The sequence below is a fragment of the Thermobia domestica genome, chromosome 3, assembly GCF_964235325.1.
Source record: "Thermobia domestica chromosome 3, izTheDome1.hap1.1, whole genome shotgun sequence".
Classification (NCBI taxonomy): Eukaryota; Metazoa; Arthropoda; class Insecta; order Zygentoma; family Lepismatidae; genus Thermobia; species Thermobia domestica.
The window spans coordinates 237,107,656-237,121,347 of NC_137456.1; the positions used below are offsets into that span (position 1 = coordinate 237,107,656).

A 13,692-nucleotide genomic window follows, 5' to 3' on the forward strand; every position below is an offset into this window, starting at 1 on the left:
AGAATATCCTCCGTATTTTGAAATGGTATACTTAGGTAATGTGAGAACCTATTACAAGCTTGGAGGTTGAGAACTAAGCGGAACTCTGAAGTATTTGGCTTCTTCACTATGAGAAGTGGCGATGAAAACGAACTATCGCTAGTTTCCTTGATAATATTTGCGTCTAAGAGTTGCTTAATTTGTAAGTCAATTTGAGGTCTTACTGCTAATGGAACCGGAGGAGATCTTTGATGGAAGGGTGCTCCTTTGTCTATCCGTATTTTATGCATATAACCTCGGAAATATCCAATGTCTGTTGGTGTGTAGGAAAAAACATCTCTATATTTAAAGAGTAAATCTTGTACGGCTTTCTTTTTTTCTTCTGATAAATCCGGGTTTATGTCAAATAAGTTAATGTTAAAAAATGATTTTGTTTCTTCTAATCGATCCTGAATTTCTTTTTCTGATCTATAAAAAGTTTCGTCATCATGACCACTATCTTGACAATTACCCTGTAAATCTACTTCTTGAAGATTCTCTTCTACGTAAGCAATTGGGGTGCTCTTTACTAACGTTACCGGTCTACTAGTAGGATTTGATATCAATAAAGTCAAATTATTCTTAGGTACCTTAGTAGGTAACGTTTGTAGTCCGTATTTGTCCAGCAAATTTTCTAATGGAGAGATGAAAAAATATTTATTATTCTTTTGCCGATTCTTGACACTAATTGGTAAAAAGAAATGTGACCTGGCTGGTATGGTAACCTTTCGAGTTGTAAAAACATCAGCCGACTTGTGCTGTTTTATTGTATGTATAGCGTTAGCAGATAATTTTTCCTGGGTATCAATTTCAATTGGATACTGCGGAGGCCGTGGTTTCTTGTATACTGACAACATGTTATTCTTTAAGTCAATTTTGGTCTGTAATCGATTTAGAATGTCTTCACCGAATAAAGGCAAAAAATCTCCATGCTCTAAAATTCTGAATGAGAAAATGTTGTTGAGCCAATTCTGAATGTAATCAAAGCTATATAGCGTAAATTTACGACAGAATTCTCAATTCCTCGTAGATTAGTGCTAAAAGAAATCAATTTTGTGTTTGGTGGAAGCCAATTTTTAGGCCAAAGACTCAATGAACTGCCAGTGTCTATGATTACAGGATACTTTTCTTTATTAATTGTTACATTAATTAATAATTTATGTTCCTGATTTAACATTTTAATGTTCTCCCTTCTATCTGATAACGGAGCTACTGCATAAAGTGATGTATTTGCCAATCTTTGTTGTTCACTTATTTCCTGTTTCTCGGCCCTCAGAACATGTTCTTGAGAGGATTTGTCCTGGGGCCCTCTTAGGCGTTTCCCTGCTGATTATTCTTATAACATGTACTGGAAGAATGACCTTTTTTATAGCACGTACCGCATACTGTAACTGTTTCCGGCCTAGGATTACTATTATTATTTTTATTATTATTTTTAGAATTGTTCTTATTTCCATTTCTCTGCCGATTTTGATTTCCATTATTTGTATTTTTCGACCTATAATTATTACGTCCACCTCTCCTAAATTGTGAGTTCTTAATGGCATTTTGAGCTACAAGAAGAGATAGTTCAGCCATTTGATTTGCTAATTTAGTGAAATCTAATGTATTGTTTGCACTGGAATTACTAGATGTGCTAGGCGCGGGGGGTTCGGGAGGGGGATTCGGATTAGCAACTTGGGGGGAAGGATTTGGAATTATCTGATTTTGTGATGCACCCTGTAGCTGTGGTGCTGAGGGTGTAGGAAAAACTGAAGCTGGTTGCTGGTATTGATTCCAACTAGGTGTTGGGTTACATATTGGATAGGTCAGTTGTTGATGATGCACAGGGAAGGAAGCGCCAGCGATTGCTGATGAATGTAAACTGCTGACTGGTGAACTCTGATCGCAGAGTGAATAGAATGCCTGTTGTAATTCCACGTAATCTCGTTTCTTCATTAAGTCATTTGCTTTCTCGAGGTTGTGTAAATGCGTTTGTAAGGCGTGAACAGTTGTAAATGTTTCTAACGCTATCTTTTGCAAAAAAGTTTTCTTTAAACCTAAGGATAAATAATTTATTTTCTGCTCCTCGGTGGCCTGAGGCAGAACTTGTCTAATGACCCTTAATTTTCTGAGAAAATAAGCATCTACTGGCTCGTTTTCACCTTGTTGGACTTGAAAAATTTCGAATTCCGCTCGATATGCCGGTAATCTTGGTCTACTCAGTGCAACTAATTTGTCTTTTAATTGTTCATAATTAAGCGCGTCTAACTGATTCTGGGCCTTTAACTGTAGGACTAAATCAAGTGCTACATCTTGTAAGTACATAGGTAATAGTTCTTTCTTTTTCTGTTCATTCCATGAATGTAATAGTGCCAGATGGTCAAAGAGCATAAAAAATCTATCGGGGTCCTCCGTAACGTGTCCCGAATACTTAGTGAGGTGTGGTATATTAAAAGAAGGGCGCGAATTCTGCTCCATGTTAAAATTGTTTTCTGGAAAAGTGTTTTTACCAGTTCTAGTTTGAGGCATAAACAAAATTCAGTTCACTAAAAGCACTAACACTTAAAATTCACATACCTTCCAAAGAAAAAATGTCCACTTCCGATTAATAAAAATACTGTCCGGTAGGGGAGTATTCAGAGCTTATTCTGAGTCGGTCAAGCCTCCACCATGTAAAACTTTGTGTAATTTCGTCTCATATAAGGAAGAGGTAGAGCAATTAATAAAAAGAGTGTCCGGAATCGACTCCCACTACCAGTTTTATTATAAAAATCCACTATAAGAGTATTTGTACAAAAATACTATACAATTTGTTCTCTACTTTAAAAGGGTAGGTGAAAGGTAGTCTTTGACCGTAAGGTCGCAGACAGGATCTCCAACAGAGCCCCGAAGCAGGCAAAGTGGAGTGGAATTAGGTTCCCAAAGCTCCGAAGCAAGCAGTGGGTAGGTTAGATGGCCAACAGAGCCCCGAAGCAGGCAAAGTGGCTGAGGTTTGGATTCCCAGACAGAGCCCCGAAGCAGGCAAAGCCAGGAGAAAGGATAGGCGTAGTCCCGTAGCAGACTAGAGGCCCTGGGATAGGTTACTCCTAAAGTCCCGAAGCAGACAGTAGGAGGGTCACCAGAAAACTGGTACTGAGCTGGATTCTTCTGCCCAATTTATAGCGTCCCTTGGGTGGCGGTGGCGCTTCTGCTTCGATTTCGTCTTCTGCTCCGTAGGAGGGGCTAAACGTCGTCTGCAGGTGATAGCAGGTCCCTCTGGTGGAAGATCCTCTTGCCGAACCATGTGGTGTTGTTTGTAAACATTGAAGCGTGGAACTGCTTATTTACGACATCACATAGGATATTACAATATAATAAGTTATCAGTTATAGATTAACCTTGCACCTAGCACTCCAAGCACTAAGAACAAAGATAATTAAGACGAATCTACCTTCAAAGATCTTGACTTCGGGTTTTGGAAACAATGTAGGAAAAATGGAAATAAGATCAAAATAAAAATTAAAAGTAAATTTGAATAGATCCATTCTATTTGTAGATAATTTCTCTGAATTTAGTTCTCCTGGAGATTCTTTATTTCTCCTATGGTATCGTCATGTTATTAGGATACAGAGCTTTTAACACGTCTCATATATTCCGAAAACACATCCAGAATTGTGGTCCAGTCATGTTCCAGTTGAATCATGTTCAAACTCAATCATAGATTTTTTATTTGAATATTAGAAAAGGATTCCATAACTAGTATCTTTATATTATTATTGGATTTATACGAATTTTTATCCTTATAATAACACACAAAGGTTAGTTGTAAAATTAGTGTTTATTCAAATAAGGAATCTCGGTTGAATTTGGATGCAGGCCAATTGGACTAGGACTAGATCACAATTCTGGATGTGTTTTCAGAATCGTACCTATTCTGAAGGCAACTAACATACAGAAAAGACAAGATACTAAAATTCTAAGACAGAATTTCTGGAAGAATTTACTTCAATGAAGTTATCTACACGTAAAACAGATCCATGCCAGTTAATTTTATAGTTTTGCTTTTAATTTTAATTCCTTTTTCTTCTTTAACTACTAAAGCCATGAAGAATTTCATGTAGGTTCAAAACGGTGTTCGTTTTGCTGAAAATATATCAATAGTAAGTGCAAGAATAATTCTATATTTTATTACAAGGCATCATTCACGTGCAATATAATAACAACATAATAAGTTAACTTATCAACAATTAACTATACTATCTCTCTGGAAAGTTATATATTTGTTTCCTACAAATATTCACATCTGATCTCTCATTGTGAACTTGTATTTCCGATAAAGTACGCGAAATTTGAGATTTTAAAAAACTGACTTTTATACATACGTATATATATCAAATACTTACATCTGGCTGCCAGAACTTCTTCATTTCTTCTTCAGACAAGAGAATTTGACTTGCTGTAGTAATGCGACAATCAAACCAGTTTGCTTCAAGGAAAAATGTTAAATCCATATCCTGAAACGCAGAGAGCAACCCGCGTTCATAGACGGGACAAGACATGTTTATTTTTATCATGAATATGTATATTTGTCAAAATATTCATGAGTAATGACTCCCGATCGAAAACAATAAAGCGAAAAATAAGTTTGAATTGAATGGCTATCACATTTACAAAACACAAATAAATAAACAAACTGGCTATTACATTACATATACATAAATAAATAAACTGGCTATTACAAATAATTAAATGGCTATTACATGTACTTATACAGTACATAAATAAATAAATAAACTGATTATTACTTTACATATACCTACGAATATAAATAAATAAACTGGCTATTACAAATAGTTAAATGGCTATTACATATACATATACGGTACATAGATAAATAAATGAACTGGCTATTACATTACATATACGTAGAAACATAAATAAATAAACAAACTGGTTATTACATTATATATACATAAATAAATATATATACTGGCTATTACAAATAATTAAATGGCTATTACGTATACATATACAGTACATAAATAAATAAATAAACCTACTTTACGAAAATAAAAGCTATTAGTTAATATTAGTTAATTTAAGAACATAACTTTAAATGTGTTAAAAATTCGTTCTTGATTTTCTCAAAAACTACAAATCAGAATTTATCCTCAAACATCTCATTTTGTTCAGCTCAATGTAGTCTATCGATTGATAAATGTCTCGTCTTTGCATAATGTTATAGTTAAACCAAAATGGAAGTTTAAAAGTTAATAAAAAATTGGGCTGTATCTCATTAGTCATTAGCCATATCTCATCAGGGCCGGCGCTAGAAGTTTTGCCGCTCTGGGCGGTACTTTCACATGCCGCCCCTTTATTGTTTTCTTTCTCAAATTTTGCCGCCCCTATATTCTTTTCTTTTTTCAAATTTTGCAGCCCATCAGACTTGCCGCCCTGGGCGGTGGCACGGCTCGATCCCCCCCTCGCGCCGGCCCTGTATCTCATTAATCATGATGTAGGCTTGCTAGTATCATAATGAAAAGTTTAACGAGAGTATACTTCACAATTATCTTAATCGTGGTTTATCTTAATAGAAAATGTGATTATATACAGCATCAAGTCTTGGTTTTCGTTTTAACTTCTCTGTTTACAGTTAGTTTCTACAGAAACACATTCTGTGTTTGCTGATTAATTTAACATAAAAAAATAATTTAAATTAATGTTTAATTTGGTGATAAATAGGTTCGACGAAACTGATTATTTTACTGCAAATTCTCGTTAATTCTACACATGTACTAGTGTAATCATCTCTGTACTTCCAGTGCAACAAAACGACTTTATCGATGTAATTGCTTAATAAGCAGTGGTGTAGTATAGAAGCTTGTAACACAAACTTATAATTGGAATTACTAAGTTTAATTATGAATTTCCCTAAACTATTGGACCAATCCACTTTATTTTCAACCCATAGATGAAGTTCATTATAATAATTTTAAAAATATATATTGCAATTACAATTGAACATGTCTCAGATAGTTCAGACCTCACTGAAAAGATAAAACATTTTTATTGATAGAAGTCTCATATTATTGAATGTACATTTGTTTCAAAATAGTGTTCATACCATATTCAGAAAAAATAAAGTTTTGGAAATCGCATTTCTGGTTGGATCGGATTTTAGCGTCCCTTTCAGCAGCGAGGTTGTATAAGACATGGACCTACAACTTAATGTGGGATCCGAATGACTTGAACTCCCACTAGGAATTGAATTTGGGTCTTCCGCACCGACGGAGTATACATACATACATACGTACACAACTGGAATCTTAAGCGGGTATGGTAAACAGATTACTTACCAAAGAAGAATAAAGCACAATGACAAAAATTAAAAGCTCATTAAATACTTTCGCTAAGTGTTTCATCAGACAGAGAATAAAACTAGAAACAAAAGAAATACTATATACCATGTAGATAGAAAGAAAAGAAATATATATATAAAAGAACATTAAATGAACATATTAAGTAATAAAAATTAATACATCAAAAAAATAAAAAAAAATAATTTAAAATTATGTAGAAGGTTGATTGATTTACATCCGACCGATTTGGAAACGATGATGTTATATGTGTAGTTAAACCAACGTCGCTATCAGTCTGATTTTGTAGCTTGCAGGAAACATCGTGTTAGGACTAATGAAGTGCTATCAGAAGCGAATTGTTGTCAGGAAGGATATATCATGGTTCTTTTCCACGCCTATTTTTCGTAAATGGAATAGCGAAACAGTGTTCGGAAATGTGGTTTAACAAACGAAGTGGCCGGAGTTAGATTTCGTGGACAGAAAGTCATAAACGGAACTACATGTAGAAAAATTCGTCACCAAAAGGGGCCTGTTCACGGTTACCAGCGAAAGTGTCGCCTCAGGTGCTTCGTAGAAGTCATTGACTGGGAGGCCAGGAATATCTACCCCTCAACGTGACATGGTTCAGAGATTAAATCTGGCACAGTTCACTGTTATCCACGTCATTCAATGCCATCTTGGCCTGCAGTGCGTCCACAACGGCCAAACTAGATACTTTGCTGAACGTAGGCAAACTATCGTAAACTATATGAAAGACACTTCGCAGGGTCAAAATGAAAGACAGTAGTCACATTGATTAACATGCCTACATTTCTCTTAAGCGTAATTGTAACATACGGGTAATTACGTACTGTAGCATCTCTGGCAAGAGACGTACAGTTTTACCGCCAATTGAGGGAAAACTTTCCGCAGGATATCATAATTGTCGTCAGATATGATTAGGAGAGGGAGTTAGAGATACATAAAGTGTAAAAAAAAACATGAAGATAATTCTCCTATTTACAGGATTCCATTAGACCTCAATCTATAGAAAAGCGATCCATCGTTTGTATGCAGCAAACAAGAATCCAATTGAATCCACATACACAAAACGTCCAGCCTTATCGCCAAGTCATATCTGTTTTCATCATGATATGGAACAAGATACATGAATTCATGTTACCACTTTTACGACATTCCTGTCGAAAGCACTGACACGCTAGGTAAATTGACTTTCACGCGTTTTGACTGTTAAGACGACATATAAAATATCGTCACTCCCATACTCTCACTAGCCTATACGTTTTACGATAATCAGCAGGGAAAATGGGATGAAATTGGTATGCCCATGCTCAAACGTAGTTTCTTTCAGTGGAAATTGTGCAGTTGGAGGTAGTCCATAACACTGGTGGTTTAATAGAACATAACTCGTTGTTGTGTTAGGTTTCCAAGGACAAGTTTACTTTGAAAATCGGTCGGAAATAAGGTAATCAGGCTTCTGTAATAAAAATAAGAATTAGTACATGAAAATGGAGGGAATGGGGTGAAACAATTCGTTATAGACAATCAAGATCAGTTGCGTCGTTCCCAGATAGAATGGTTATGTAAGTGTACTCTCATCTGTTAATGACAGATATGGAAGGATTTTGAGAATATTGTGCAGAAGGTGTCGAATAAACTGCTGTAATGTATGCATGTTCTGCGAGAGATAGGAAAGCAGGGAATATTAAGCCGCAGAAATATATCAGATGGTTTATGCAGTCAAAAGAGGAATTTATGTGTCAGAAAAAAAAGATAGAAAAAAAGACTGGACAGTGTTGAGTTCATTTTAACAATGTAAATGAAATTTGAAAACTTGTAGCTATCAGAATGTGAAAAGTGAGACTATGTCTAATATAAGGCGACTTTTACATCTGGTCACATCCAGTAAGTTACAATTTTAAATTTTCTGGCTGCTTCTTTTATTTTTTTGTTTCTTTGTTTGTTGATATCATTATCATACGTCAATCTCTTACAGAAATTGTTGAATTTTGGATATCCGTATTTTCACCTTTTAATGCGCTTAGAAAATCGCACAAATGTTTCTGACCACTTCATTGCTTATCTATTGCTGATGCAAAAAGGTGTTTTGTTCACGTTTTTGAACTTAGGAATCAACAGGAAAAACAAGTAAATTATGAGAAGGGAAAATTATGTCACACATCTTACAGCAAAAACATAAAAATTATAAAGCAACAATAAAATAACAACAATATAAAGCTTTTTTTCTTTAATTTTTGCCTAGTTGTATTCATCGAGTAACTGCATTTTCTTAACCTTTATACGAGACGAAGATGTACAAGATCACATTCGTCTGCCATTGTTCCAACCTACGATAAATGGTAAATATTTCTACAACAGTATTAATGCAAGTAATGGTGAAAAGAGACACGCACATGCAAACTATTATACTGCAGGATAGTTTCAATATTTTGATAATGAATTTTAGACAATTAACATCAAAGATATAAAATATTAAAATGTACGCAAACATTTGAGTATTGATAAAGATTCATATATAGTAAAATCGCTTACGTATCATACTTTTAGTATGTACTATGAAGGATATATTCAGAAATTGTAAGAGTTACAATTCTGTTTGCACAAGTTTGATATCTCAAGCTGTTCCAAATAATGATAACAATAAAAAGTTTGAAGCATTCTTTAAAATACTCAGAAAGATCAGAAATTCTCTGAAGAAAGTTATTGTAATACTATTCTATTATAATAAAACTATATATGATATATAATAGCTTTATACACATTATAAGGTTTTTATAATATATATATATTTAATGACCCACACAAGAAACAAACTCGAAGAAGTACATAGGTTATACGAAACTTGTATACTTTCATAAAAGTTGAAGATAAAATATAAATGAAGTTTTAAAGTGATATATATTTACCAAATCAGTTTCCCGAACTTTTGGAATTGCAAGAAGAGCAAAACTTATGTTGATGGTAACCGGATCCCCTAGAAAATAAAAAAAAAATTTTTGTACACAATTTATTTGTTACCATGAAATCTTAATTTTACCGACAAAAAGCTAAGAGAAATTATTGTACTCATTTCCGTAGAAACACAAAGAGCATAAATTTGACTACTGCGACAAGGATAATCATCCTAAGAATATACAGTGAAAGCTATGTATGACAAAACTTCTATTCGATTGAAGTATGTGTTTGAAGAAATAATTCTAACATTACTTGCATTTTTAAATAGTTAGTTTAACCTGCTTAAACGAAAATCTGTATACAAAAGATGTGAAAGATGGTGCCACTTGATTCTGTTGAAGACAGGCTTTACTGTACGAACATAGTTTCTGCAAAAATATACGTAGAAATGATTTTGAACTAATGTACAAAGAATTTTTATCCCAGTTTTCACTTAATACATTTTTCCATTTTCGAGGAAAAAAAAACAATATGAAAGTAAAAAAAAGACAATACATAAATCATTACATCATTAAAAATATGCAGAAGAAAGCAATTACTGAAATTTTTAAATAGGTTCCTTTGTTGGCACTTATCCAATCAATCTGCCAACGTTGCATGTATAAATAAAAGTTCGTTTACATTTGAGTGCTTCAGAAATATAAAATTGTATAGTTGTACGTTGTTGACTGTTAAAAGAAAGTAGCGGTGAGCATACGGGCTCTAATATTTTGCATGGATGGGAACAGCGGATACGGCTTCAAGCAGTCAGAAAAATCTACTAGTTCTGTCTTATTTCCATCAGTATTGCCAACCAACTGAGAATAAAGTATGCAAAGAAGTTGTAAAACTTTTAGTGGCAGATGATCGAGAATGAAAAATGGTTGTAAAATGGACTGTTGTGTTTTCGTTCTCTCTACGTAATTTTTGTCTAAATTATATAGGTAAGTAAGCTGTCTTACATACATTATTCCAATATATTTATGTATGCACGATGATCAAAGTGAACTCAGAAGAAAGAAGGAAAGAAAAAAGTGAAGAGAAATATTTTTTTTTTCACTTTAACTGCTTATGGTGTTTTCTATTTCCTGTATTAGTAAACTCATCTCAATATTCCAACAAATAACAACATATTTTTTTAAAAAAATGTTAATGAAACATTTTACGAAGAAATTTCATAGATTTTAAAGACTTGAAAACAATAAATGATACAGATATTTATAGATTTATTATTAGTGATATCATTCAAAATAACTAACAAGTTCTGTTAATAATAATAATAATAATAATAATAATAATAATAATAATAATAATAATAATAATAATAATAATAATAATAATAATAATAATAATACTGACAACACTTTTATTGATATTTATCTGAGCAGTATCAAAAGGTCCTAGTTTTGTTGGAACATATACTAAATCTCGATATTTGTCCTGATAAGTAATATTGGGTTTTAGTTCTCATTCCGCCCAGTAATACATTATTTGTCAAATGTTGAAATATTCAGGTTTGTGGAAGAGAGGCTAGAGTTTTGATGACACTGGTTATGCCGCTGTATGCAAGTGGAAATGAAAAATTTCTCGCCAAAATTCCCGAAAAGATTGAAATCGACGACTGAACTTGGAAATTAGTCGTCAGCACATCGCAAATTCCAACACTTTTTTTTTTTAAAAAAAAAAAAAAACCGGATTTATCTATTTCTCAGTAGCTCCCTAATCGCCCCATAATATTTGATCAACATTGAGACATGTATAACCTAACCGAATTTATTCGTATTGAACGCTATATAACAAAATAGCCGATTAATAGATACTTGGTTTCGTTACGAGTAGTTTGGTTTTAGCTTTACCCAAAGAAGAATAAAATAAAATGTTAAATACTGAAATGTTTATAACAAAAATAGTGAGAATTGGAAAATGATTTCAGTATATGCAGAATTGTCTTCGTCAGTGTTCATAGATTAATAATGTTTATAAGTATGTGTAATTCATAAGTCACTGAAAATAGCAATAGAAGGATCCTAAGTGCGAGTTGTAATTAATGTTATTATTTATAATGTTATTATAATGTTGTTATTTATTTATATTAATGTTGTTATATTACTCTGTAAGCTATAGTGGTGCCCACAGGGAAGTTTTTAGGTCACAAGTTGTGCCTATTAGAATTTTAGGGCAGGTATAATTTTTTGTTGAAAATGCCACAATCAAACTGAAGAATAGTAAATACTGGGAAGAAATATGCATTTGGGGAACAGAGTGCTAATTTTGGGAAGAGAATGGTAGGTTTGGGAAAAGGTGGTAAATTGAAGATTGAACCAGACCCTTGGGAGGATGGGCACCCTTGATACGCTACATGGTTGGATAAAAATAGTGGCAACAATGTTTTTACGTCAAAGGGGTGTATCTCACCACTCCAGTAGTTTCGTAACTGATAAGGGAATGTAAAATGATGAAGTATGGAGACTGGTAACGACTATGTGTTATTCAGTCAAGAGCAGCAATGCTGTAGAGGAGTATACATTATCCATTTTCTCATTTTGTTTTGTTATTGTATACAGCTGTAGTAATTTGAAGATGAAGATAAACATGAGGAACGCAAAAAGTTGTCACTAAAGTGATTCGCTTTGACACAACAAATACTAACTATAAATTGTAGACATTTTCCAGTAAAGAAAAATTCTGCTCTGTAGGCATATTGTTGTCGTTTTTTAAAAAGTACTTTTTAATGTTTAAAGTTACGTGGTTCAATATTTGATCTCATATTAAATAGTTTTGAATATTCGACATAAAATTACTTAAGGTATATCTAAGATTGTTCTCACACAAATATGATTAGACTTAACTTATTCCTCTTATTTCCTTAGAAAAAAATGTACATAGGAAATTTCAGATGAAAGTAGTGTCACATGTCAAATGTCACTTGTAAACAATGGACTTAGTTCGCAATCTTCCCATGCACAAGTATAGCTGATACATAATATCAATGCAGTGCGTTGTAAATTGGAGAGCTTACGCTGTGTGTTATTTTGTGTGGCAAGTGGAAGTTGCTTATTCATAATAGTATTCTTATTACAGTATGTGAATTTTCGACAAATTTTGAAATCATTGTCTCCCATTTGTTATTCAGCTTTTATTTATGTTAAATTTTTGCTGCTTTTGAAAGAATAAACGGTTGTCAAAATCTGTCTTTGAGTTTTATTTTGTTTCGAAATAAAATTCTTGAATCTATAATAATTTACAGTGTTCTTTTTAATTTCGTGGAAAGATCTCCAATCAAATGTTCTCTATTTGTACCCGTAAGATGTTTCTTGACGCGTAAGTTTTTAAACTTATTTTTGTCATACCTCCTGATAAATGTATTTTCATCTCGTAGACTTCTTAATTTTGTTCGGATCCGTGCAATATCCTTATATTGGGTAATATTTTCGTCCAAAGTTCTGGAGATTTTACTGCTAATAATAATTACTACTATGAAGATATCCTGTTCGCTGTAGTTGTTAATTGGCGAATATAGGTAATGGAAACAATTTCAGCAGTCTCAGCTCCATGTCTGTCAATTCTAAATTTCTTATTATTTTATTTTTTTAACCCAATTGGTTGAATACTGCTCATTCTAACTTTGAAACTTCGTATAACTTAAATAAAAATAAAACCTGACCTAACAAACACCTGTTATTATTAATCTAGATTACAGTTTCAATAGTATACTATTGCCTTCATCAGATACATTGAATCTGTTGAAGGAATGACATAAGGCTACTCAGGGCCGACCCCAGGCAATTTGCCGCCTTCTTTCTTCAGAAAGAACAAATCTTAAAAGCCACGATTTTAAGTATGCAACCACATCATGGAAAACGAAGGGGAGGGAAAGCGTACTCGCATTCAGAAAGGCCTAAACACTTCAAATCAATCTCGTGGTGTTTTTTCTTTAAATAATAATCTATTATGCAAGTGAAAGATAAAGCAAACACGTTGCAGATGAAAGATGATAATCATTTTTATGGGATTCAATATCGATCTTCAATCTCAATATATCAGTTTGTAATTCCAGCACAAAGAGCTCTTTTAACTTTATTTTTTGATTTTCCTTCTACATCTGATAAGAAATTAAAAAAAGAAACTTGTTTCCACCTTCAGTGATAAGGAACTTGTTTGTAACAAAGACAAGACTAGTTTTCATATCAAAACTGCGATAGGTAACTAACTGGAACAGGTGTTCGCTACTTGTTAGAATTGAGTTCTTGTATTTAACAACAATCAAGCATTTCATGCTGGGATTTGTTTGACCATTTGCTTTAGTACTGTTCATGTGACCTTAACATGATTTATGAATGTACTACTCAAATAGGCCACCTTAGTAAATTTAACTATAATTATCATGAAGTATGTTTCC

General features: G+C 33.2%; 1 protein-coding gene across 1 annotated transcript in view; it reads right to left on the reverse strand.

Moving 5' to 3' along the window:
* The window catches only part of LOC145681598 (glycine receptor subunit alpha-2-like), a 102,063-nt gene that overhangs the window by 31,276 nt on the left and 57,095 nt on the right, over window positions 1–13,692 (reverse strand). Inside the window, exons 3-4 of the mRNA XM_081753223.1 lie at window positions 9,266–9,333; window positions 4,383–4,493 (exon numbers count right to left, since the gene is read on the reverse strand). Coding sequence (XP_081609349.1) covers window positions 4,383–4,493; window positions 9,266–9,333 — 179 coding nt within the window. The remainder of the gene's footprint in view (window positions 1–4,382; window positions 4,494–9,265; window positions 9,334–13,692) is intronic.